General features: G+C 56.4%; 1 protein-coding gene across 2 annotated transcripts; it reads left to right on the top strand.

Moving 5' to 3' along the window:
- Positions 1-75: 75 nt before the first annotated feature.
- On the top strand, positions 76-27,134 carry TMEM63B (transmembrane protein 63B). 2 transcript variants are annotated; one of them, XM_004590404.3, is made up of 24 exons: positions 76-206; positions 6,057-6,239; positions 6,506-6,585; positions 6,830-6,868; positions 7,796-7,886; positions 9,120-9,157; positions 9,811-9,953; positions 10,047-10,098; positions 10,447-10,555; positions 11,080-11,150; positions 18,784-18,864; positions 19,269-19,392; positions 19,870-20,003; positions 20,208-20,345; positions 20,437-20,590; positions 22,371-22,477; positions 22,601-22,687; positions 22,876-22,941; positions 23,908-24,070; positions 24,529-24,634; positions 25,526-25,693; positions 25,914-26,029; positions 26,157-26,237; positions 26,344-27,134. In XM_004590404.3, the coding sequence occupies exons 2-24, from the start codon at positions 6,081-6,083 to the stop codon at positions 26,530-26,532; spliced, it is 2,496 nt and encodes an 831-aa protein (XP_004590461.1). In that variant the 5' UTR covers positions 76-206; positions 6,057-6,080; the 3' UTR covers positions 26,533-27,134. The 2 variants fall into 2 exon arrangements, with proteins under 2 accessions (XP_004590461.1, XP_058518443.1); XM_058662460.1 differs by lacking the exon at positions 6,830-6,868.

Here is a 27,134-nt window from a genome sequence, read left to right as displayed (position 1 = left end):
GCGCCTTGCGTGTGTGTGCGGCGTGAGGGGTGGGCCCTGCGCGGCTCCGCCCCGGCCCTCCCTCCTCCGCTCCCCCTCCCCCACCGGCTGCCGCGGCCGCCGCAGGAGCCCGGAGCTCGAGCCGCCCCGCGATCCCCCTCCCCCTCCCCCCGCCCCGCCCCGCCCCAACCCGGGGCTCGGAGCCGGAGCCGCGTCTGCGCCTGGGGGTGAGTACGCGACCCCCTCCCCAACCCCCCTGTCCCTTGGCTTTGTAGAGGATTCCACCGCCAGCACCAGCAACCAGCACCAGCACCACCCAAAGGAAAAACCCGGGCTCTGCTGCGCGTCCCCTCCCTTCTAGCAGCTCCTGCGGGACCCAGAGGTGCTTGGGCCCGCGGGGACCCCGCTGCCCCCAACCCTGCACCATCCCTAGCCAAATGTGAGTTCTCCATCCACACCACCACCAACACCCCCCCACCCCTGTCGCGGGGCCAAATGTGCACCGCCCTGGGTCTCCAGCTCCCCCCACCCTTCGGGAGATCCCAAAGGGGTGGGGATCCCCCCCCCACCTCGCCTCAGCCCTCCTGGCACCTGCCACTCTTCTGTCCCACCTGGCCGGGCTCAGGTGCGCGCCCGCCCCGCGCCCCTCTGGGGACCCCCGCGCTGCGACCCGTCTGCCCGCGGAGGTGGAAAGGCAGCCGCCGCCGCCCCCGCCCCCGAGTTTTGGAGTCTGGGGTCGCCAAGTCTGATGCCCTGGATCTGCTTTTTCTTTTTCATGTCTCTAGTGCAGGGGCCTGGCGCACCCGAAGCTGGCCGGGAGCGGGAGAGAGTATTGCTTAGGCTCGGACAAGGGCAGGGTTCGCTGGTCTGGTCGCTGGTGTTGCTGGCTGGAGGCCGGCCGCTGATGCCCCGGGGCTGGCCGGGGTGGAGACCGGTCAGCCGGCGGGCCTGGCAGGCTGGAGAGGCTGCTGACCCGGGCGACAGGAGTGTGTTCTCTCCTTGCGCCCCACACAGTGCAGTTCATTCATGAGCCGCCCGGGCCTGCCTGCGTTGGAGGGTGCGGCGGGGAAGGGATGGGGAGCGGAACTCCTGGCCCAGGAGGGTGCAAAGGCCTTGCTGGGAGGATGGGTCGCGCTTTGTCCCTTCTGCCCGGCTTGACCACCTAGGACGGACAGTCCCAAAACTGGTCATCTTCCTCCCCTGCAAGGGGAGGGACGCTTGGGAAGGGAGCAGGAGAGGTCAGAGGGGCTGGCTGTCCTTGGGGCTCTGGGCTGCCACCTGCTTGGGTCCCTGGGCAGAGAGGTCTGGCCACTGGGAGCTAGCTTGTGTCCTCTACTGCCCTCAGGAGCTGGATCTTCCTCACCAATGTGGCGCGCTCTCTGGGTTTGCAGCAAGCCCCTATCCAGTGAGGCTGTGCACAACGCTCCTGGGGGAGACTTGGGGGTGGGAGGGTGGCCCCAGGTCCTGCCTCACCAGACGCAGGGGAACAGCAGTCTCTGCCAGGCTCTAGGTGGGAGTGTGCTGGCACCGTGGTGACCCTCTAGGGCACCAGAAGGCCCTGGCCCTGGCATGCCCCATGAGGCACATGCTGGAACCTGCTGTTGGCTGACCCAGTGTAGTCTTAACCTGTGAGTGGGTGGTGGATCGGAGAACTAAGAACCCCTGTTTGGCTAGCCTACAAGTTCTCTCCGGGTTTATTGGCCTCATAGAGGCCTGAGTTTAAATCCTGCTTCTGCTGTGCTTTTAGCTGTGTGACCTTGACAAGTTCCCTAACCTGTCTGAACCCTGGTTTCCTTGCCAAAGTGTGGTTACTACAGTTTATCCTGGAATGAAGCAGGGTAGTACAGGTGGAAAGATTTTTCCCCTTGCTTGCTTGTAGCACCCAATAGCAGCTTTTCTGCTCTGAGCTTCTGACCCAGCCTAGCATCACCCACCAGCTCCCACGCCCCTAGCTGAGGATACAGATGGATGGGGTGGAATATGCCAGAGAGTCTGGGGATATCTCCTGCCATTTCAGCAGATGTCCCCACAACAGCGTAAGCCCCAGACCTGACTGAGGCCGGCTCTGTGATATTTCTGTTCTATTACATTGCAAGTTTTCTTCTCTTTTCTTCCACTAAACCAAATGCTTGTGTGTCCACATCTATAGGGATAGGGGAGGGGTAATTATATGCCTTAAACCACAAAAGAAATCGATATGCACAATCTTGTTTAATCGTGAAAACAACCAGACAACTGGATTGTTGACCCCTTGTCACAGGCAGTAGAACTGAGGCAAAGAGTGATACAGCCATTGCCCAGCTTGGCAGTCAGATCTTCCGTATCCTGGGGACTGCTCTTAACCCCTCTCCACTCCAGCTGTGTTGCCTGTCCTTTGCACCTGCCTCTGGACTTGAAGTCACCAACCCACGGCCCCAGCGGAGGGTCTGGAGCAAGGGGAGAGAAGCATGGGAGTAGAAACTGGGCATGGCATGTCTCCAGAGTGGTAGCTGGCAGTACCCTCCCTGCCCTCGCCCCTGATCCCCAGCTCCCTGGCGGCTGACCCCCCTGCCCTAGCCCCAGCTCCCTAGTGGCCGACCCCCGCCCTAGCCCCAGTTCTCTGTTGGAAGTGGCCTTGTGTTTGCAGAGGCAGCCAAGTGCAGTAGTTATGGACAGACTCCAGCCCAGCTGCCTGGGTCCATAGCAGGATCCCCCACAGACTGGCTGGGGAACCAGTGAAGTTTGGTATCCTCTCTGTGCCTCAGTATTCCCCTGGAGTCATGATGAGGAACAGAGAGTTAAGTTGTCTTCAGTGCCTGGGACACATACGGGGCATTTCAAAAAGATCATGGAAAATGGAATGAAAAGATAAGTTTACTTGGCTGTAAAATAATTTTTTAAATCTACACATTTTTTCCATAAATACACATGTTCATTGGACTTTTTGAGTCCCCTTTCCCCTCTCCCAAGAGTTTGATAAGCATTTGTAAATCTGTTCCTCCACTACTGCTTCTAGCCTTACTTGTAGATACATTTTAACTTGTCCCTCTAAATCCTTACTTACAAGACAAGGATGTTAATTTCTCTTTGTTACAGATTGGAAGACTGAGGCCCGACTACATTGTAACAAAGCTAGCCTCCACCTTTTTTTTTTTAAGATTTATTTATTTTTATTACAAAGTCAGATATACAGAGAGGAGGAGACAGAGAGGAAGATCTTCCGTCTAATGATTCACTCCCCAGTGACCACAACAGCCAGTGCTGCACGGATCTGAAGCCGGGAACCAGGAACCTCCTCCAGGTCTCCCACGTGGGTGCAGGGTTCCAAGGTTTTTGAGCAGTCCTTGACTGCTTTTCCAGGCCACAAGCAGGGAACTGGATGGGAAGTGGGGCTGCCGGCCCCATATGGTATCCCAGTGCGTTCAAGTCAAGGACTTTAGCCGCTAGGCCATGGCGCCGACCTCCATCTTTACCTCTTCCCATCAGATTACACTGCCTTCCTGTGATCCCAAGCCCAAAATTAAGCCTTCCCTAGTAACTTCATTAAAAAAATAAAACTTCCATGTTGCCCAAGCTCCTACCATGCACATATTCCGAAATGATGAAATAATAATGTTAGCTCAAAATCAAATCCTCTGTCACCCTCTCCACACATTCCCAGCTAAAGCTTTGGTTTCAAACCCCAAAATCAGGCTAGCTTGGGCTCCTCTGCACCCTGCAAAAAGTGCTCCATGCCCTTCCTCCCCTAATATTCTGTCTCGGGCTGTTCCCTGCTTTCTGCCTCCTGGAGTGGCTTCCCTGGATGAAACCCCACCCCCACCATTAAGAGCTTGGCCTAACCCTGTGGACTGGCAGAGGCACCTGCCCCACCCCTCACCTGCCCTGTGACCTCGTAGGAGTCATTTCCCCTCCCTGGGTCCCTGCTTCCTCCTTCCTGAAGTGGGAAATAGTGATCTGAGCGTGCCTGCCTTCTTGCTGTGCTGGTGGGAGAATCAAGCCCACCACTCTTATTTTGGAGAAGAGCTAAGCACATGGGTAGAGGGGAGGATGGCACTTTCTGGGCCTGTTAAGGTCTTGAGGCACTTGTAAAGAGGCAAAGGGTTGGAGTGGGCTGGGGAGATTTTGAGGGTACGCTGGAGTTGGGAGTTGAGAAAGGGGTGTTGTGTTAGAGTCCTCCCACCCCACTGCCAATCCAAGATCTCTGTATTCACCTTTAGCCTTCCTTGGTGCCCTAGGTTCAATATACTCTGTGCCTACATTACCAGGCTCCCAGACACACCCATGTAGACGTTCCCACTTAGAGGCGGGCAACTTGTTTTCTCTTCTGCCAACTGCCCGTCACCTGCACCATAGCCACACACATCAACACACCTCTCCATTGTGCCTGGACATCATTTCATGGGCATAGATGAAGCTTCCACTGTCTGTGGAGTCCCATTCAGAGCATATCAAAAAAAACATCATGGAGCCCTAGAGAGTATTCTAGCTTTACAAGGTTGACTTGGGTTTGAATCCTTCGTCCATCATTTGGGAATGTTCCTGAACCTCTCTGAGCATCCTTGTGCTGCAGGCAGTGATACTCAGGATTGTCTGGGAGGAAATAAAATCATCAGGCATATTATTCTTCAAACTAGGCACTAGGGAAGTGACACCTGCCACAATAACTAAATGGGTATTATGGCTTGGGCTGGAAAAGAGGGCGATGTAACACAGGCACAGGGCTGTTGCTCCCTTGGCCTTCCTCACCCAGGCTTTGTGGTTTACCAAGGATCAGGTGAACCCCATAAGCAACCCCAGCTTCCCCTCCATCTAATAGCCCCTTGCCTTGCAGCACTGGGGATCCTCCTGGTCTCTAGGGTTGAGGGACACTTATTCCCAAAGTTGCAGTCCATGATGCTGGTTTGTTGTTCTGTCTCTTTGTCTGGTTTCTTTTCTTCCCTGGGGATCCCCCTCCTCTGACAGAGCTCCAGTGATGTCAGCAGGAGTCTCCAGGGGCTCTCTGGTGTGATGGGGTGGGGCAGCGGGTGCCTCTGCAGCAGCAGCCACACTTCACCCTGTGGCTGCCCCAGAAGCCTCCCCAGGACCCAGCTTAGCTCACTCCCCAAGCACTTCCAGAACCCAGACATGCATGCAGCCTGGCCAGTCCTCTCTTCCTCATCCTACACAACCCAAACACCCAGTGTCCTGCGCTGAACAGCCTTGCTGGGATTGGGGCAGAAGGGCAGGATCCTGGCTGCAGGAGCTTAGGCATGCTAAGAGGTCCCCACCCACTCTGAATAGGAAAGCCCCCCCCCAGCATTCCCAGCGTGCCCTGCTCTGGAGGCAGGAGCGTGACATTCTGGGAGTTGTAGTCCTTACACCATACAAGTAATCCTGTGCAGATGGTTGAGAGGTGAAAAAGCAGGAGGAAAGAACAGGTGTGTGGGAAGAGCAGGAATGGCTGTGGCCAGGCAGGTAACAAACCCAGATGTCCAACTTCTTACTTGACTTTTTCCCCTCAGACCCTTCCTCGGAGGACAAAGGGGTAGCTCAGAAGTTGAACATCTTGTTTTGAAGCCAAGTTACACTGCAGTGATTAACCAGGTTGCGATTTCTAAACACATGAAGTCATACCACCTACTAATGGGGCAGAAGGAGAAGATCCTTCCAAGGCAGCTGGTTTCTGGCCTGGAGCCCACTTCTTAGGTTGGGACCCTTAGGACCAAGACCCCCCTCGCTGTCTTGGCTCATGCTGAGCTCTGAACCCTGCATGAGAAGGGGGGCAGAAAGAGGGAGGTGGCTGTGGTGTGTGCCCTGGGGGCAGAGGTAGATGTTACTGAATCAGAGACACCTTCCAGTTCCTGGGAACCAGTCTCCCCAGTCCAGGCTGGTGTCTATCTCAGACTGAGTTCCCCAGGGGCCCAGGGTGGGGGTCACAGCTCCAGAGCCAGTGAAAGTAAAAAGGACATGGCTCACCCCTCCCCCACTCCCAGGCCCTTATCTCCTGAGGCCAGAGCTTTCCACCCACCCAGGTGGCCCCCTCCCCATGCCCACCAGGCTGTGAGGCTGTGAGGGCGATGTGGGGGCGAGCCCAGCTGACTGCTCTGCCTTCTACCCAGGAGGACCATGCAGCAATAGCAGCCATGTTGCCCTTCCTGCTGGCCACACTGGGCACCACGGCCCTCAACAACAGCAATCCCAAGGACTACTGCTACAGTGCCCGCATCCGCAGCACGGTCCTGCAGGGCCTGCCTTTTGGTGGTGTCCCCACAGTGCTGGCCCTTGACTTCATGTGCTTTCTTGTGAGTGCCCTCAACACGGCTCCCTACCTCCGGCATCCAACCCCTACCCCATACCCACCTGGCAGACGCCTCCAAGCTCTGGCCACTCTCTCTCCCCCTGCCCCACTGCCCCGAGCTTGGCTGCAGGTGCAACCCCTAGCCTGCAGCCCAAGCCTTACCTCCAAACCCAGGGCCCTCCTCTCCTAAGACACCAGTCTAGCCCCTCTGTCCTCCTACCCCAGTTTGTGACAGCCACTGCACCTGCCAACCACCTGCTCTTCCCCCAGGCACTGTTGTTCTTATTCTCCATCCTCCGGAAGGTGGCCTGGGACTATGGGCGGCTGGCCTTGGTGACAGATGCTGACAGGTAAACCGCTCCACCTCTACAAGCAGACAGCTTGTTCCACTCTCTGCCAGGAACAAGAAGGCGCCCACCCTTGCTCATCCCCTCTGCTGGTGGGGGGCAGGCGGGCAGAGAGAGGGCCTGGTTCCAGAGTGGGCATGGAGTACAGGAGGACCCTTCACTGGGCCTCTGCTCCTAGCCGGTCCCCAGAGCCGGCCTTCCCTCCCGACCTCAGTCCCCTGCTAATGCTGCCATTCTCTGTCCCCAGGCACCGGCGGCAGGAGAGAGACCGAGTGGAACAGGAATAGTATGTGGGGCACTGGCCCCCTCGCCCCCACTAAGCTAGCTCTCCCTTTTCTTTCACGCCTCTCCTTCTCTTTCTGCTCAGTTGCTGGTTTCTCTTTGCAGTTTTCTCCTCTGAAGGCTCATGTTTCAGATTAACCCAGGCGGTGTGCTTTGCAGAGCCCGGGGGGCTCCCCAGCTTGTCTCTGCCTCCCCACTTCCCAATCCCTCCCCCTGGCTTTCTGCCTGGGAGAGGTGCTTCCCCTCCAATCCTCACTCCTCACTACAAGCCCCTTGCTTTCCTGGGCTCCCAGGAACCCCATAGCACAACCTCAGCAGAGACAAGATTGGATGCCCCCCACTGCTTCCCATCTCTTAACAGCCACTTCTTCGCGTTCCAGGGGTCCCTGATGCTAACTCCTTCTGGAGGAGGTCTGGGACAGGGGCGCTGCCCAAGGAGCCCTCCAGGTCTGGCCCTCCTGTATGTTAACATACGATGTGGTCTCTGTCTATAGGACTGGAGTTGTGGCAGCTGCTGGGATCAGGCAACAGAGAGTAGGGCCCCACCCAGGAGCTATGACCCAGCCTCCTCCACATCCTCCACCCCCAGTCCTTCCTGGGAAGCCCCTCTAGGTCCCTGGGTCCTTCACTTTCTCTTTGCTCTTTGCATCACTTTTCATGACCCCCCCCACACACATACGCCCTGCTGGTGGTCTGTGGAACTGCAGGGCCCTCTAGCATGGTGCTATCTTCCATCTCCTGGGCCCAGGATGACAGATGCCCTGTCCTCAGGGCCCCGCTACCCGGTGGCAGGGAAAAGGTGTATCGGGCAGCCGTTCTCTCGCTTCAGCCTCTGCGCTTTCTGTGCCTTCTGGAGCCCTATCTTGTCAGCTGCACCCCAGGGGACCCAGGCTCACCCGGCTCTCTGTGTCTCATCTCCCCCTTCCCCCAGCGTGGCCTCAGCTATGCATGGGGACAGTCATGACCGGTACGAGCGTCTCACTTCTGTCTCCAGCTCTGTCGACTTTGACCAGAGGGACAATGTAAGTACCCTTCCTACAAATGTCCCGCCCCTCCCCCCGGTTGTTGGGGCTGCTCCTCCAGGGCTGAGCAGTCGAGGTGATTTGTCTAGGATGCACAGGAATCTCCTACCCTCTCTGCCATTCTCCCTGTCGTTGGCACAGCCCTAGCACCTGCAGATCCCAAGCTGTGGCACCGCAGTGGGATTCTGTGTTCACCTCTGCCTGCTAGTCCTCAGGCCACCATCTGCTTAGAAAGAGTTGTGAGCCTTCCAGGCCTGCCTGGCCATGATCCCATCCAGAGGTGGCAGCCTGGCAGTCCTGGCCCTCGTGGAACCATATGGTGACCTGCTTGGGAGGTAGAGCTGGGCGCCAGTGGATCCTCTTAAACTAGGCACACATGTGATGGTTCACACAGCCCTCAGCTGCCTTCCATGTCAGGTCTGATACACCGGGGCTGCTACCCACTGCTGTGTCTTTCTGAGGGTAGGGGGCATGAGCCGAGTGGCTAAGTCTTCAGCAGCAGCGGGTGGGGAGGGGTCTGGTCAGTGCTGCTCAGACCCAGGGTCCCACAGCAGCCCCAGCAGAAGAGACCATCAGCTTGCTGAGTTGGACTCACAGGTAAGTGGTGAAGCCAAGAGAACTCCTCTCCTCCCCCACTGCACCTTGCTAGCAAGAGGCCTCCAGGTGGTCCCCAGCACAGATGACCCTGGCAGCAGGTGCAGGTCATCTTTCTCCCCCATCCTGGGGCTTCTCCCGGTAAGACACAGGGCTGGTTCTGTCTCCCTGGCCCTCCTCCTGCCAACCTCACCTTCTGCGGGGAGTTGAAGGGAATGGAGACTTCTCCATGGCCAGGTGATCGTGGCTTTTGCCACTCTAGGGTGAATAAGATACTCCCGACACTTAAGCAGTGCAGTCTACCCCTGAGCTGTTGGCAGCATGTGGAAGGCCTTTATTTATTATCTGGGGGTCCTAGGGACCTCCTAATCCCTCTCCAAGACCTCCCAGCTACACCTGTCTCCACCCTGGGCTCCCCAGTTGTGTAGGCTGGGACCATTGTTTGGCCTCTCTGGGGCTGAACTTAGCCACAGAGGGTGCAGGGATTTGCTTTAGCGGCAGTGTGTGTGTGTGTGTGTGTGTGTGTGTGTGTGTGTGTGTGTCTCAAGATGAGCCAACAAGTCATCTAAAGAATGGGTGGGTGGATCTTGAAGAGACTGGGAGGGAGGCACTGCAGCTGACCATCCTCTGTCCCCCCAGGGTTTCTGCTCCTGGCTCACAGCCATCTTCAGGATAAAGTAAGTGAAGCTTCTTAGAACCTTAGAGCAAGAGATCTGGCAGGCCTTGGCAGCTCCCTACCACACACAGAGACCTTAGAACTCCCAGCAGGACCTATGCCCTTCTTGCCACTCCAAGGCCGCTGCTGGCATCTCCCTGCCCTGCCCCCACTGCTCGAAAGCAGGAACTGGAACCTGTCTCAGCCTCCTGTGCGGCAGCCAGTGGGTAGGGAGCACAGTCAGGCTGGAGGGAGCCAGCAAACTGAGCCAAGAGTCGGGCAGGCAGGCAGTGAGCACTGGGAGAGGCGGGAAGCTCACTGGGTCAGGCGAGTCACCACCCACGCCTCCTTCCCCCACCGCCCAAACTCACCCAGCACCAGAAGAGCCACTGTTCCCCTTCCCATCCCTCTTTGCCTTGCCCTTCCTACTCTCTCACCATCCCTCTCCCTTCAGTCTCCTTCCTCCCTCTAGCCCCCTCTCTCCTGCTGTACCTCTCCCATGTCCCCCTTCTCCTTTTTCTTCCCCCAAACCTCCCTCCTTTCCAGAGTTCCCATGTCTCCACCCCTTAACTGGTACCAGCTCAGCAGGGGCCAGAGAGGCAGGTGTGGTCAGGGCAGCCCCTACCCCCACCCCGGCCCTGACCCAGCTCCTCTGCCCATCACATGGGCCCACAGGGACGACGAGATCCGAGACAAGTGTGGGGGCGATGCCGTGCACTACCTGTCCTTCCAGCGGCACATCATCGGGCTGCTGGTCGTCGTGGGTGTGCTCTCCGTGGGCATAGTGCTGCCTGTCAACTTCTCAGGGGACCTGCTCGGTGAGTGAGGGCCAGGGCAGCTGGGATACTGAGAGGAGGGCTCTAGAGGGGGCCGCACCCTGACTTTACCATCCTCCCTCCCCCTCCTTCCAGAGAACAATGCCTACAGCTTTGGGAGAACCACCATCGCCAATTTGAAGTCAGGGTGAGGCTGGGAAGCCAGGCAGTGGGATCCCAGTGTGGTCAGGGTCTTGGCAGTAATTTCATGTGGGGTGCATGGGGAAAGGCAGCTATGGCCATGGAGCAAAGTGGGTCCCCACTGAGGAGCCCCAACACAGCCAGCTGGAGAAGCGGAGGGTGCAGTCTTGGACCAGGGCAGGCACGGCAGCCAGTGGGTGCAGGACGGAGGGGTGATATTGTGGAGACATTGCCACTGGCAGGGAACAATCTCAGGGCTTTGGGGCAGGGAAGGGATGGCGGTGAGGGGCCCCCATCCATGCCAAGGGTTTGGCACTGCACATCTGCAGCGTCTGAGGCTTCCCTCGGCCCCCAGGAACAACCTGCTGTGGCTGCACACCTCCTTCGCCTTCCTGTACCTGCTGCTCACTGTCTACAGCATGCGCCGACACACCTCCAAGATGCGCTATAAGGAGGACGACCTAGTGAGTGTGGCTGGGCCCAGGCTGTGCACCCCAGCTCTGAAGCTCCCATCCTGCCAGCTGCATAACTGCCCGCCACCACCCACCGAACCTCTGTTTCCGCACCTTTGAGATGGGGTGATAATGACACCTGTACCCAGTAGAAGCTCCTGGGCTGTGCCTGGCATTGGGCAGTTGCTGTGACAGCAGTAGCCCCCCTCCCTGTGCTTGCTCATTCACTGAGCCCATACCAAGCACCTTGTCCATGCCAGCCACTGCACTGGGGTTCAGGGTCCAGCACCCCGTCACTCCTTTCTGTAACACTCTCAGAGCCCAAAGCTGTGGGGCTCTTTCACTGGGCTCACAGCCTAGTCACCTCATACTTCCTCTGAGACCTGGCGTTTCCCCAAGGCCTCTTCCCACTACCACTGTCCCCTCCTCAAAACAAGCACCCTGCTCCAACCCCTCCCTGCAACTTCTGGCACCTTTGGGCTTGAGCTCCCAGAAGGCAAGCCCATCACCCCTCCTTCCCTGGCCCCCACCCCCAGGTCAAACGGACCCTCTTCATCAATGGCATCTCCAAGTATGCAGAGTCGGAGAAGATCAAGAAGCACTTTGAGTGAGTGAGCTGCCCTGCCCCCCACAGGCCCAGGCCCTGCCCTGCCTGTTTGCCTTGGTCCTTGAATGCCCCCGTCCTCAAGCTCACAGGTCTGCAGCAGGCAGGCAGGGAGGTTAGATCAGGGAAGGAATACCTAACTTGGCAGTGCTCTCACACCTGGGCCAGGAGAGAGCCCCTTTGAGAGCAGGAATGTCAAGTCATTTACTCCCTCCTCCCACATTGGTGGCTTGGGTCACACATTGTTGGCTCAGGGTCCATAGCAGGTGCGTGGCTTCCCTAGTATTTCAGTGCCTTCTGGAGACAGTGTATGGATGTGGCCAGGAGGAGTCAGTTGGCATCCAGGAGGGCCCAGGTTGCTGTGCCCCTCTCTTGGAGGACTTCTCAGCTCTGGAAATCTGTCTTGTGATGGCAGGAGGGACCTCCAGGACTGTGAGGTTGGCAGAAGGCGCAGGCAGGGCAGGAAGCAGAGAGGTGATCTCCTCTGGTCAGTGGCCAGCTGGGGCAGAGCCAATGGTGGGCAGTGGGAGCGAATGCTACCCTCTAGTGGGGAAGTGTAGGGAGTTCTGCATGTAGGATTGAGCCGTGTTGCATCACTCAATGTGGTCAGCCATTAATTGCATAGTACATTCTGGACCTAAAATGTGAGTATCGGGCACTCTCGGGGATCACAGTGTGCAGATCCATTTGGGGAGGTGGCCAGCAGTCATGATTGGGCACCAGGGCTCAGGGTGGGCAGAGGAGCCCCATGTGCAGTAGCGTGGGCTGTGTCAGTTCCACCATCACTGTGCATCAGGCCAGCTGGGGCCTGGTCGGAAAGGAGAATGCTTGGGTAGGACTGGCAGTAGATCTGGTCAGTCTCAGATTCCAGAGCCCCATGGTGTAGGCTTTAGAGCTGGTTTATGACCATTGCAAATGAAAGGAGAAAATTAAGGTACATTAAAAACAACTCCGTGACCCACAGCAGCCATCAGAATTAGATTGATCAAGACAGACGTTTGGCCTAGCAGTTAAGTTGCCAGTTGAGATGCTTGTATCCCATTGCAAATGCCTGTTCTGCCTCTGATTCCAGCTCACATGAGAGGCAGCAGGTGAAGGCTCAAGTCACTGGGTCCCTCCCACCCATGTGGGAGACCGGGGTTGAGTTTGCAGCTCCTGGCTTCGGCCCTGGCTCTGGCCCTGGCTCTGTCCTGGTTGGGTTGTTGTAAATCCTTGAGGTATACACTAGTTGCATAAGAGATACATAGCTTTCTCTCTTCTCCCTCCTCTCTCTCTCTGTCCCTCTCTGTCTTACTGCCATCTCTCTCTGCCTCCTCAGATTAAAAAGAAAAAAGTCAGTGATAATAGGGCTTGCATTGTGGTATAGTGGGCTAAGCCACCACCTGTGACATTGGCTTCTGATAGGAGCATTGGTTCAAGTCCAGCTGCCTCATTTCCAATCCAGCTCCCTACTAATGGCCTAGGAAAGTGGCAGAAAGATAGCCCCTGTCACCTACCTGGGAGACCCGGATGAAATTCCCACACTCCTGGCTTCAGCCTGGCCCAGCCCTGGCCTTTGCAGCCAAATGGGGATGGAACCAGTGGGCAGAGATCTTTCTATCTGTGTCTCTCTAAGTCTGCCTTTCAGATGAATAGTTATGGCTTTAAAATGACTAGTACCAGACATTTGACACTAAGGTAAAAACCAGTTGGTATGGCTACATCCTCTATCAGAGTGCTTGGATGCAAACCTCAGCTCCCTCTTCACCAACTTCTCACCTAGTCCCACGCTGAGAACAGCAGGTGATGGCTCAAGTACTTGGGCCCACCGAGGAAACACAGTCAGAGCTCCCGGCTTTGGCTTGGCATCATTCTGCCTGTTTGAGCATCTGAGAAGTGAAGCAATAGATATAAGACTTTTCCCTGTATCTCCCTGTCGTTTGTTTGTTTGTTTGTTTGTTTGTTTGTTTGTTTTGAAAGAGTTACACAGAGAGAGAGGGAAGATAGACACACAGAACAAGTGAGATCCTCCATCCACTGGCTTACTCCCCAGGTGGCTACAATGGCCAGGACTAACCCATGTGGGATACTGATGTTGCAGGTGGTAGCTTTATGTGCTATGCCACAACACCAGGCTTCCCTCTGCCTTTTAATAAAAAAAAAAAAATAGAAGCTGGCATTGTAGCACATCAGATTAAGCTGCTGTTGGCAACACCTGCATTTTACACTGGAATCCAGCTCCTCCACTTTCAGTCCAGCTTCCTGTTAATGTGCTTGGGAAGGCAGCAGAAGATGGCTCAAGTACCTGGGCCCTGGCACCCATGTGGGAGACCAGAATAGAGTTCCTGGCTCCTGGCTCCTCTTAAGCCTGGCCCAGCACAGGTTGATGCTGCCATTTGGGAGTGATTCAACAGGTAAAAAAATCTGCCCTTCAGTTGCTGTATCTTTCAAATAAATAGTAAATAAATCACTTTTAAGAAATAGATAAATAGGACCCAGTGCGGTAGCCTAGTGGCTAAAGTCTTCGCCTTGCACATGCCAGGATCTCGCATGGGCACCAGTTCTAATCCCAGTGGCTCTGCTTCCCATCCAGCTCCCTGCTTGTGGCCTTGGAAAACAGTTGAGGACAATCCATGGCCTTGGGACTCTGCTCCCAAATGGGAGATTGGGGGAGGCTCCTGGCTCCTGGCTTCAGATTGGCTCAGCACTGGCCATTGTGGCCACTTGGGGAGTCAATCAGCAGGCAGAAGATCTTGCTCTCTTTCTCTCCTCTGTGTATATCTGCCCTTCCAATAAAATAAATCAATAAATATTTAAATAAGTAATTTAAAATGGTAAATATTCTTGAAATTCCCATTTAAAGCAAAATTTTTTTAAAGATTTATTTATTTTTATTGCAAAGTCAGATATGCAGAAGGAGGAGAGACAGACAGGAAGATCTTCTGTCCAATGATTCACTACCCAAGTGACCACAACGGCCAGAGCTGAGCCAATCCAAAGCCAGGAGCCAGGAACTTCCTCTAGATCTCTCACGCAGGTGCAGGGTCCCAAGGCTTTGGGCCGTCCTCAACTGCTTTCCCAGGCCACAAGCAGGGAGCTGGATGGGAAGTGGGGCCACCAGGATTAGAACCAGCGCCCATGTGGGATCCTGACGTGTTCAAGGTGAGGACTTTAGCCACTAGGCCACCACGCCGGGTCCTAAAGCAAATTTTAAATAGAATTTAAAATATTTATATTTTATATTTATATTTATATTTATATTTATATTTATATTTAAAAGAAATTTACAGAGAGACTGAGAGACAGAAAGATCCACAGGTTCATTCTCCAAGTGGTCACTATGGCTGGAGCTGAGCCAATCCAAAGCCAGGAGTCAGAAGCCCCTTCCGGATCTCCCATGTGGGTGCAGGGTCCCAAGGCTTTGGGCCATCCTTGACTGCTTTCCCAGGCCACAAGCAGGGAGCTGGACAGGAAGTGGAGTATCCAGGACACAAATCAGTGCCCATCTGGAATCCCAGTGCTATAAGGGGGAGGATTAGACATTTGAGCTATTGCACTAGGCCCTCAAATAGAAATATTTTAAAGACTATTTATCTGAAAAATAGAGTTACAGAGAGAGGGAAGGGAGAGACAGAGAGAAATCTATCTGCTGCTTCCTTCCCAAAATGACCAACAAAAGCCAGGACTGGGCCAGACCGAAACCAGGAGCCCAAAGCTTCATCCAGGTCTCTCCCTGAGGTTACAGGAGCCTGAGGAATTGACCCATCTTCTGCTGCTTTCCCAGGCACATTTGTAGGGATCAGAAATAGAGCAGGGCCTGGTGTGGTGACCTAGCAGCTAAAGTCCTCACCTTGCATGCGCCGGGATCCCATAGGGGAGCAGGTTCTAATCCCAGCAGCCCTGCTTCCCATCCAGCTCGCTGCTTATGGGCCTGGGAAAGCAGTCAGGGACAGCCCAAAGCCTTGGGACCCTGCACCCACGTGGGAGACCCAGAAGAAGTTCCTGGCTGCTGACTTCAGATCATTGCAGCTCTGGCCATTGTGGTCACTTGGGGAGTGAATCATCAGATGGAAGATCTTCCTCTCTGTCTCTCCTCCTCTCTGTATATCCACCTTTCCCATAAAATAAATAAATCTTTAAAAAAAAGATTTATTACAAAGTCGAATATACAGAGAGGAGGAGAGAGAGAGGAAGATCTTCTGTCCTCTGGTTCACTCCCTAAGTGGTCGCCATAGCTGGAGCTGAGCTGATCCAAAGCCAGGAGCCAGGAGCTTCTTCCAGGTTTCCCACATGGGTGCAAGGTCCCAAGGCCTTAGGCTGTCCTCTACTATTTTCCCAGGTCACAAGCGGGGGCTGGATGGGAAGTAGAGCAGCTGGGACACAAAATGGTGCCATATGGGATCCTGGTACATGTGAGGCGAGGATTTAGCCACTAGTCTATCACGCTGGGCCCCCAACAAATTTTGAAAGTAAAATAAGCAAAGCTTTGATGATCCGGTTCCAGCATTGAGAGAGCAGGTTAAGCTGCTGCATCGGGGTGTTAGTTTGAGCCCCTGATGCTGCACTTCTCGTCTCATTTCCAACTAATGAACCTGGGAAGACAGCACAAGATGACCCAAATGTTTGAGTCCCTGCCACCTGTGTAAGAGACCAAGATGAAACTCCTGGCTCCTGACTTCAGCCTGGCCTAACAGAGGCTATTGCAACCTTTTGGGGATGAAAGATCTGTCTCTTTGTGTCTTTTCTTTTCTTCGTCATTCTTCCCACTCTTCCTTTTTTTTTTTTGTTAAGATTTATCTATTTTTTATTGGAAAGTCAGATATACACAGAGGAGGAGAGACAGAGAGGAAGATCTTCCATCGATGACTCACTCCCCAAGTGGCCGCAACGGCCAGAGCTGAGCCATTCTGAAGTCAGCAGCCAGGAGCCTCTTCTTGGTCTCCCATGTGGGTGCAGGGTCCCAAGGCTTTGGGCGGTTCTTGACTGCTTTCCCAGGCCACAAGCAGGGAGCTGGATGGGGAACAGGGCTGGTGGGATTAGAACCGGCTCCCATAATGGGATCCCGACGCATTCAAGGCAAGGACTTCAGCCACTAAGCTACCATACCAGGTCCCACTCTGCTTTTCTAACAAATAAATAAAACTTTTTGTAAAAAATTAAGTTACCCTGGGCCCGGCGGCGTGGCCTAGCGGCTAAAGTCCTCGCCTTGAAAGCCCCGGGATCCCATATGGGCGCCGGTTCTAATCCCGGCAGCTCCACTTCCCATCCAGCTCCCTGCTTGTGGCCTGGGAAAGCAGTTGAGGACGGCCCAATGCTTTGGGACCCTGCACCCGTGTGGGAGACCCGGAAGAGGTTCCAGGTTCCCTGCTTCGGATCGGCGCGCACCGGCCCGTTGCGGCTCACTTGGGGAGTGAATCATTGGATGGAAGATCTTCCTCTCTGTCTCTCCTCCTCTGTGTATATCTGGCTGTAATAAAATGAATAAATCTTAAAAAAAAAAAAAATTAAGTTACCCTTATAGGCCAAGATTTGCATTCTGTGCTCAGTATTAATATTACCGTCTGGGGCAAGCATTTGGCACAGCAGGTAAGGCACCACTGGGATGCCTGCATCCCATATCAGTGTCTGGGTTCCTGTCCTGGAGGCTCCCCTTGCTGGCTCCCTGCAGTGGTCCTGGTTGCTGTGCGCCTCGACAGGGTACCAACAAATGGAACCTTGATATTTCTCTCAGATAGGTTAAAAAATTATGATCCAATTGGAATCAACTGCCAGCTTGCACCAAGCTCTGTTCTTTTGAACACAAATATCTCCTGAGCACCTGTCATGGGCTGACAAAGAAGATGCTGGTAGAACTGAGAGACACCATGTCATGGGGGGCAGGAGGGGGGGGTGCTAGGAAGGAAACGGCTCTGGGGCTGTCCGGGAGAACTGACTGCAGGCAGGCTGAGCCACCTTCCATTTGTTCAGCACACATCTCTTGTATGCCTACTGTGCACCAGGGAGACCGAGGACCTGGGCCTGAGCCAGATCCATGTGGAGCTCATTGTTTTAGCTTTGGCATCAGGGCTTGGTCTCCAGTCTTGTTCGGGAAAGAGTTAATGATTACCATCAGCAGTGAGCCTCCAAGCAGGTGTGAGGGGGCTCTGATCCTAGTTGCAGCTTGGGGGCCAGTGGGGTGGGGTGAGCATTATGGAAGCCCCATTTGGTTGCTTCATTCATTGAGCAAATGTTTCTTTTTTAGAGAATGACTGGGTGCATTCACAGAGAGAGAGACAGAGAAAGAGAAGGAGAGATCTTCCACATGCCAGTTCACTCCCCAAATGGCTACGATCACCAGGACTGGTCTAGGCCAAAGCGAGGATCCTGGGACCTCATTGGGGTCTGCTCCATAAGCAGTAGGGGCCCCCACACTTGGACCATTTCTGCTGCTTTTCCAGGAACATTAGCCAGGAGCTAGCTGAGAAGGGGTGCAGCCAGGACTCAACCTGTGCTCATTCAGGATGCCTGCATCCCAGGCCACGGCTTCAGGTGCTGAGCTCCAGGACCAGCCCCGCGTGTGTTTCTGGAGCACCTCATGGCAGGAAGCCGGACCAGGCCCCGGGGGTGCAGTGACCAGCAGGAGGCAGCCTTGTCCTCCTGGAGTTCCCAGGCCTGCCATTGGTGTTAGGCAGGGCCCGTGGTCTGGGCTTGGGGTCCACCTGGACTCATGGAACAGCCCACGTGCAGACTCAGGTGGCTGTGTGGTGCAGTGTTGCAGATTAAAGGCTAGTCTGCTGCCAGGACAGGCTCTCTCTTCTAAAGAGGAACCCTCAAGTGGGTTGAGCAAGCAGTGGTGCTGGAGAAAGGTCTGGAGGCTCCCAGGGAGGAGGTTTTCAAGGCCCCCATCCTTGTGATTTTTAAGTTTTAGGTCTGTGAGTCCATCTTCTGCTTCAGAACGCATCCCAGACATCTTTTAGGCTTGGCAGTCCTTTATTTAAAAATTCTAACCAAACATGAGGAGGTGGGGACTCGGTCTGGATTTGGGATTAAGATCAACAGTATGTGGTCAGATGGAACAAGTCCCTGCCTGGTGCTGGATCACCCCTGGTTGGTCTCAGGTCAAAGCTGGGGTCAATCTTAGCTCAGGGGTAAGGGGTAGGAGACAGCCTTGTGTCTGAGGTCTAAGTGCCAGTCTGGCCAGGGCTGGAGGCCAGTCCCAGGTCAGGGGTTAGGATCTGTGTCTGATCTGCCTTGGGCTAGGGTTAGACAGAGCTCATCCTACAGGCAGAGCTGCGGGTTGCTTGGAGTTACTCAGTGGTCCAGGTGAAATACTGGACCAGGACCAGGTCTTCTGGGAGTAGTGTTCTCTCTGCGGTTCACAGCCCCGACAAGCATCAGCCCACAGCTGTGCATGGCCTGCCTGCCCCAGACAGATGTGTCCTATGCAGCCAAGTTTATCAGCTCACACATCACCTTTATGGTCCCCTGACACCCATGCACCCACTCCCCTGCTTGGAGGAGCAGAAGGCAGGATTGCAGAGTCTTCAGGACACTCTCGTTTTTTGGCAAACTAAGAGAAAGCTTGATGTGGGCCAGGAAGAGGAGGGTTCTTGGAGGGGGCGGTGTCCAGGGCTGGGGGTGGGTCCCCTTGGGAGCTGACTACTGGGCTGTGTTTCAGGGAGGCCTATCCCAACTGCACAGTGCTGGAAGCCCGTCCGTGTTACAACGTGGCTCGCCTTATGTTCCTCGATGCGGAGAGGTAACAGGGTTGGGGGGCAGCCATTGCTGATCCCGAAGGTCCCCTTCTAGGGTGTTCCCAAGGCATTTGGTTTTCAGTTTAACCCTACAGAACCTGTTGTTCATTCAGCCTTGGACAAAGCAAAGCCTGGAGATTAGCATTGGTTGCCACAGTCCTTACCTCATCTGAAGACATACTCTGCCTTGGCTGCAGTATGAGAAGCTCAGGGCAGACTTTAGTAGGACTTCCAAGCCATGGGGGAGGTGGCCCTGGGATGGGGGCTTGCCTGAACTGTGTTCCCAGGCGAATCCTGGGACAAGACAGTTCCTGTGCTTTGGGGAATAGGCTAGATGACCACCCAGGCTGGGCTCCCTGTGTTCCTCCTGGCCAGGGGCAGCGGGTAACACGGCTTCCGGCTCCCACAGGAAGAAGGCAGAGCGGGGGAAGCTCTACTTCACCAACTTGCAGAGCAAGGAGAACGTACCCACCATGATCAACCCCAAACCCTGTGGCCACCTCTGCTGCTGTGTGGTGCGGGGCTGCGAACAGGTAGGATGAGGACCAGCTGCTGGGCTCCTGTGGCCCTAACCAGGGTGAGGGGGCATCAGCCAGGACCTGGGCAGGGACTGGATGGCCCCATGGGACAACGCGCCCTGTAGTGCTCGAACAGGTACACAGGCACACATGCACACACAGACACAGAGGCGTAATGCGAGGTCCAAGCCAAAGGCACGCCAACTCTCAGGGGAGGCGAGGCTGGGCTCCCCGGTCCCCAAGGCTCCACCTTGCACTGTTGGGTTTGTCCCGGTCCCATGGGAATTGGAAGAGGTCAGCTCTGGGCACAACAGGTTTCCCCACTGTTGCATGCCTCAGTTGACTGGTCTGTGAGATGGGTACCTACCTCGTGTGGGTGTGAGCCTTCCGTGAGCTAGGACACAGGTGGACGACCTCAGGAACAGGGGCTGGTTGGGGCTGCCTGGGGCCTGTGGTGCCAGCGCCTGTGCCTTGGACCCCCACCCCTGGCAGGTGGAGGCCATTGAGTACTACACAAAGCTGGAGCAGAGGCTAAAGGAGGACTACAAGCGGGAGAAGGAGAAGGTGAACGAGAAGCCTCTGGGCATGGCCTTTGTCACCTTCCACAATGAGACCATCACCGCCATGTGAGCCCCCACCCACCCCAGGGCCTGTGCTCGAGGCCTGTGTTTGGCAGTGCTGGTGGGATGTCCCAGGGGCCTGTGCTCGTGGCCTGTGGTTGGCTGTGGGGATGGAGGGGAGGGCCCTGGCTGTGCAGTGTACACCACTCACTGTCAGCAGTGAGGGGGAGTCCCTGGCTGTGCTGTGGTAACTGTGCCCCCACCCCCCAGCATTCTCAAGGACTTCAACGTGTGCAAGTGCCAGGGCTGCGCATGTCGTGGGGAGCCGCGTGCCTCGTCCTGCAGCGAGTCCCTGCACATCTCCAACTGGACCGTGTCCTATGCCCCTGACCCCCAGAACATCTACTGGTGGGTGCCCTGGGGGTGGGGCATGGGGAGGAGCCCCTGAGTTCTGGATCCCCTACCCTACCCCCAGTGATCCCTTTCCCTGCCTTCCCAGGGAGCACCTCTCTATTCGTGGCTTCATCTGGTGGCTGCGCTGCCTCGTCATCAATGTCGTCCTCTTCATCCTCCTCTTCTTCCTCACCACCCCAGCCATCATCATCACCACCATGGACAAGTTCAATGTCACCAAGCCTGTGGAGTACCTCAACGTGAGGCCCATAGCCACCCTGGCTCCCTGTACCCCCGTATCCCCATGTCATAACACACAGACATAGAGCCCCATTTGAGCAGCAGCTCCCATAGTCCCCCTGTGCACCTGTGCTGGAGACTGCCCCCACCCCTCACCAGGGTTGACCACTCCTGGAGAAATCGCCAGAGAGGACGAGGGCCTGGGTCCAGTCCTGACTGACTGGGGGACCTAGGGTAACTGCTTTTTCCTCATCCCTGCATCTCTCCAGCCAGAAAATGCAGGGGCTGACCAGTTCCTTGGCTTTTGGATGTACATTTTGATCCTTACATCAATATAGGAAAGCAGGACCACTTGGCCGAAAGAGGGTGGAAACCCTGACGCCCAGGGGCAGCTTGGCAGTCACTAAGTGCAGTAGCATAATAGATAAGACCTGGATGGCCTGCTTAGGGTCAGTCCCCCTGCTTGCCAGCTGGGCATGTCCTCTTCATGTCGCTCTCCTCATGTGCCCAATGGGGAAGGAGTTATAGGCAGGAAGTATGTCATCACTTCCTGGCACATAGATGTACCAGTGCCTGCTAGTGCTGGGCTGTGCTCATGACCCAAGCATCCAGCCTCGCCCTGACCCTTCAGATAATCTGGACTTTTTTTTTTTAATTTCTCCTTCAAAAATGTATTTATCAGAAAGGCAGTGGGGCCCGCGCTGTGTCATAACAGGCTAATCCTCTGCCTGTCATGTTGGCATCCCATATGGGTGCTGGTTTGAGTCCCAGCTGCTTCACTGTTTGATTCCCTGGAAGAGTTTGAGTCCTGGCTGCTCCATTTCCAATCCAGCTCCCTACTGATGTACCTAGGAAAACAATGTAGGATGGCTCAAGTGCTTGGGCCCCAGCACTCATGTGGGAGACCAAGAAGAAGCTCCTGGCTCTGGCCGTTGTGGCCATTTGGGGAGTGAACCAGTGGATGGAAGATTCTCTCACTTTCTTTGTAATTATGACTTTCAAACAAAATGAATAAATCTTGGGCCCGGCGTGGTGGCCTAGCGGCTAAAGTGTTCGCCTTGAACACGCCAGGATCCCATTATGGGCGCCAGTTCTAATCCCAGCAGCTCCACTTCCCATCCAACTCCCTGCTTGTGGCCTGGGATAGCAGTGGAGGACGGCCCAAAGCCTTGGGACCCTGCACTTGCGTGGGAGACCTGGACAGAGGTTCCTGGCTCCTGGCTTCGGATTGGCTTAGCTCCAGCCGTTGTGACCATTTGGGGAGTGAATCAATAGATAGAAGATCTTTCTCTCTGTCTCCCCTCCTCCCTGTATATCTGATTGTCCAATAAAAATAAAAATCTTTAAGAAAATGAATAAATCTTAAGGAAGGAAGGAAAGAAAGAAGAGTAAAGAAAAGCAGCAGAGAGAAGCAGAGATGAAAGGATCCTCCATCATCTAGTTCACTCCTCAAAAGCCCAAAACAGTCAGGCCTGGGCCAGTCTGAAGTCAGGAGCCAGGGACTCTAGCTGTGTCTCCCACACAGGTGGTAGGCGCCCAAGCCCTTGGGCCATCTTCTTCTGCCTTTTGAGGCACATCCACAGAGAGCTGGATCAGAAACGGAGCAGCCAAGACTCAGACTCCACTAGGCAGTCCAACACTGGGTTAACCCATTGCACCACCCAGGCTGGCCCCTGACCTGGATTTCTGGTGCGGGGTCCAGGGCTCAGTTTGGGAGGCCAGAGGAACAAAACAAGCCGGGGCCCAGGAGACTGGCCCCTGCTGACGTGTGCCTCTGGGCGCCCCCCCAACCCCCTGCAGAACCCGATCATCACCCAGTTCTTCCCCACCCTGCTCCTCTGGTGCTTCTCGGCCCTGCTGCCCACCATCGTCTACTACTCTGCCTTCTTCGAAGCCCACTGGACACGGTGAGATTCCTCCACAGCCAGGGAGGAGCCCACCCTCTCCCGGGGCACATTCCTGCCTTGATCGGGCACCAGGCTCGGGGGCTGGACTCACCGGACTGCCCCCCCCCCACTCTGCACGCCCAGCTCTGGGGAGAACAGGACCACCATGCACAAGTGCTACACCTTCCTCATCTTCATGGTGCTGCTCCTGCCCTCACTGGGACTGAGCAGGTGAGTTTCTGAGCTGGGCTCAGGGGCAGGGCAGGGCAGGAAAGAGGGGTTGCCTACCTGGGAGTGGGAAACAGTCCAGGCTAACCACCTCCTGGCAGGATGGGAAGCCTGTCTGGGGAGCCGCCCCTGCGCTGGACAGGGGTGCTATGCCGACCACCTCCTTGTCTTCCTCTCCCCTGCCCCTACAGCCTGGACCTCTTTTTCCGCTGGCTCTTTGACAAGAAGTTCTTGGCTGAGGCAGCTGTTCGGTTTGAGTGAGTGACCTGGGGAACAAGACACGGCCAGCCCCCCACTGGAGAGCAGAACAAAGCTTCCTCCCCCCAACCAAGTGGGGTTTGGGGTGGGGGCACTGATGGCATCAGCCCCAGGAAGGCATCCATGGGTGGCTCGGGCGTGCATGTGGGCGCGGTCCCTGGGGTCTGAGTGCATGCTGAGGCCCTCCTCACAGGGTGGACCTGGGGGCCTCGGGCCTGCACCCAGGCTTGTGTGGGCATCTCCTGCGCTCACATCCTGAGACTAACCATGGGGGCAGAACTGGAGGATGGGACAGGAGGGTGGGAGGGGGTTCTGGAGTCTCCCTGGGGAGATTGGGGGTTGGAGAGGATTGCAGTGGGGGTTCCTACGAGTACCCCAAAGGGCTTTATTAGTGGGGGGCTCAGGGCTGGCACTGGATTCATATTCATGGGTGTGGCTGTAGAGCTCTTCCTGGCTGTCTTCCCCCAAGGGGACCCCTGTGCTGGGGCACCTACCAGGGCTGTATAAGGGCTCTTGCTCCAGGCCATCCACTGGCACCTTGAATCGCACTTGGGTTATTACGACATTGGCAGGGACTCTGGGGTTCTCCGGCAAAGATGTCTGGGCGCTTCTGAAGCTGGGTTGTGTAGGTGACTGAGGCGCATCCCCTGGGGGTCGCTCTGAGTTTAGGTCTGGGAAAGGGCCTCCTGCACCTGAGGGTCCTCGAATTCTCTGGGTATTCTAGGGTACTGTGTCTGTGGGTCCTCTGGGCGCACACTCTCAGCCATGTCTGTACCCACCTTGGGTCTCGCAGGGGGCTTCCTTTGGAGGTGGCGGCAGATGCTTGGGAGGGGGCTGGCACACAACCGCTTAGGAGCTAAGTTAGGCATCTTGCGAGGAGGAGGCAGGCTGGTTCGAGGGCGCAGCGCCACCTCGCTGGCCGGCGGCACCCCAGGCTGCAGTGCTGGAGCGCACGGTGCCCGCAGGTGCGTGTTCCTGCCCGACAACGGCGCCTTCTTCGTGAACTACGTCATTGCCTCCGCCTTTATCGGCAACGCCATGGACCTGCTGCGCATCCCAGGCCTGCTCATGTACATGATCCGGCTCTGCCTGGCGCGCTCGGCCGCCGAGAGGCGCAACGTGAAGCGGGTACGGCCGCCCGGGGGCAGCAGCGGCCCGTACACAGCGCCCCCTGGTGGCCAGGCCAGACAACGCAGCACTAAGACTAGGATTGGGGGTGGGGGACCGCTGAGGCTGCTGGGCTTCGTTCCCTTCTCATTCGGGAACGTGCCCTCCGTTTCCCTAGATGGACAAGCAGGTGTCAACACAGATAACTCTGAGGTTCCCTGCCAGTTCTGACAGCCCAGTGTTAAACCCTACTGGGGATGATCCATCCTAACTCCCCACAAATCTGGGCACCCCATTCCCAAGACCTCCCAGCTCGTGTCCTTGCACCTATGAGCTCCTGGCTCCTCCAAGGCCCCCAACACACCCTGCCCTCTCCTGAACATCTTTTCCACTGCATCCCCTGTCTTCATCCGTCCTCCCTTCCCCAGAGCTTCTGACCCCCTCTCCCTGAGCCACCCTCCTGCCCATCTCCCCCCCAGCATCAGGCCTACGAGTTCCAGTTTGGCGCAGCCTACGCGTGGATGATGTGCGTCTTCACGGTGGTCATGACCTACAGTATCACCTGCCCCATCATCGTGCCCTTCGGTAGGCACCGCCGCGCCGGGACCTGGGCCCTGCTCGGGGGGACCCAGGACCTCACCCGCTCCACTTTAGGAAAGCAGGCCACCCTGAGTGCACGGGGCCCTGGCTGGGAGACCGGCCCCTCGGTTCTCCCACCTGGTCCCCGGCTCACTCTGGGGCCCAGCCTGGGATGGGGGGTGGCGGGGAGAGGGAGAGAGCCACCCCAGCTCCAGCTGAACCCCACCGATATGCTGTCTTTTGGTGCAGTCACCCCGACATGGCCATCCCCACCCACCCTAATGCCTGCCCCTGACTAGATGTGCTTGAGCACACCTCCCACCCCTACCAATGCAGGCAGACACACAGCACATTCCTCCCCTGGGCACACCTGTACACAGACATGCAGCAAAGAGCCATAACTGAGATCTGTGACCTAGCCGAGTCTCTCCCCTTCTGACCGAGTTTAGCAAACTCTCCCCTTCACCATCACTGCTCCGTTCCCCAACCTTTACCTCCCCTTCCAATAACATCCTCACCCCTTCGCCAGCCTCCCTGGTCAGCTGAAAACACAGACTCCCAGGCTTAACACTCTCCTGAACCTGAACCTCTGGCCCCTCAACCTGCGAGGGAACAGAATTAGCTCTTTGACACCCACGCGTGTAGGGGATGGGAGAACAGCAACAGGATCTGCCCCAGTGCTTGTTGAACTAAATGAGTGTGTTTGCCACCACGGGAGCCCCAACGAGGGCTGTGGGGTGCACAAGTTCTGTGCTCTTACTAGAAGCGTGGTAGGGATAGAGGCAGAGGGGGGCGGCAGGGGAGGGATGCCGCTCCAGCCATCTCCCAAGGACCGGAAGACACCGACATCCCCGGTGGCACTGGTGCCGAGGTCAGGGCCCATGTGGCTTCCCCCAGGGCTCATGTACATGCTGCTGAAGCACCTGGTAGACAGGTACAATCTCTACTACGCCTACCTGCCGGCCAAGCTGGACAAGAAGATCCACTCAGGGGCCGTGAACCAGGTGGTGGCCGCGCCCATCCTCTGCCTCTTCTGGCTGCTCTTCTTCTCCACCATGCGCACCGGTGAGGAGCCGGCTGGCCCCAAGGTGGGCGGGAAGCCGAGGGTGCACATCCAAGGCCACAGCAAAGGAGAGGCCAGGATGAAGCCATAGCAGGTGGGGGCGTGGGAACTACATCCAGGAGGCAGCCGACACCTGCCCCCTACTCCTGGCCAGGCCATTGCCCCTTGGGGTGAGGCTCCAGAGACAGGCTCCAGCCCCGCTCTGTGTGCCCCCAACACCAGGGTTCCTGGCCCCCACATCCATGTTCACCTTCGTCGTCCTGGTCATCACCATCGTCATCTGTCTCTGCCACGTCTGCTTTGGACACTTCAAATACCTCAGTGCCCACAACTACAAGGTGTGAGGGGTGGGAGGTTAGGGTGGTCATAGAGCGGTCCTCAAGGGGGTGGCTGAGGGCTGAAGGCAAGGATGCGCCAACCCCCCTACACACACATACTCCCTGACTGCCTCTGGACCTTTCTAAGATTGAGCACACGGAGACAGATACTGTGGGCACCAGGAGCAATGGACGGCCCCCCACTACTGCTGCCGTCCCCAAATCTGCGGTGAGTATTCCATGCCCAGGCCAAGGGCAGCCCCGGGGGTTGGGGGTGGAAAGAGCAGGGAGATACCCTAGCCCATCACCCTTCTCCCCTTCCTCTCGACCTTCAGAAATACATCGCTCAGGTGCTGCAGGACTCCGAGGTGGATGGGGAAGGGGAGGGGGCTCCTGGCAGCTCAGGAGATGAGCCCCCCTCATCCTCGTCCCAAGACGAGGAGCTGATGCCGCCCGAGGGCCTGACGGACACAGACTTCCAGTCCTGTGAGGACAGCCTCCTGGACAATGAGATTCACCAGTAAGGGGAGGCGGGGCCCTGGAGGCTGCGCCCTGCCCCGCCCCCACACCCACACCCCATGGACACTAAAACGCTAATAATTTATTAGATCTAAAGGCTTCCCCAGCCCCTGCTTTCATGACGGTATTTAAACCTGGGGACTTTGCCACTCTCCCCCCCCACCCCATCATTGAGGGAGGGAAGGAGGGAGGGAGCCCCCCTCAAACCTCAGTGAGGAGCAGCCCCGAGCTGGCCCCGGGGCAAGGAGGGGTGCACAGGGAGTTCCCCCAGACTGGTACCCCATCACCCCTGCTAGGAGCGAGGCCAGGAAAGAGTTAATGAGAGCCTATAGTGGGGTGCCTGATGCCACAGCTAGAGACCTGGGTGAGAGGAGGTCCTCCCCCAGTTCTTTCCTCCCCCTAAATCCCCCTGGGATCTGGCTCTCCAGCCCCCTGGGGATGCATGAGGGGGTGGAGTGCTGAGCAGGAAGAGGGGTCGCCCAAGCTAGGGGGGACTGGGGTGGGGGTGGGCATGGCTGACACTGGAAAATGGGTTTTTGCACTGTTTTTTTTGTTGTTGTTGTTTTTTGTTTGTTTGTTTTCCTTTAAAATAAAAACAAAAAGAGGC

The sequence above is a fragment of the Ochotona princeps genome, chromosome 1, assembly GCF_030435755.1.
Source record: "Ochotona princeps isolate mOchPri1 chromosome 1, mOchPri1.hap1, whole genome shotgun sequence".
In the NCBI taxonomy this organism is placed as follows: domain Eukaryota; kingdom Metazoa; phylum Chordata; class Mammalia; order Lagomorpha; family Ochotonidae; genus Ochotona; species Ochotona princeps.
This window is presented reverse-complemented; position numbering and strand designations above follow the sequence as displayed.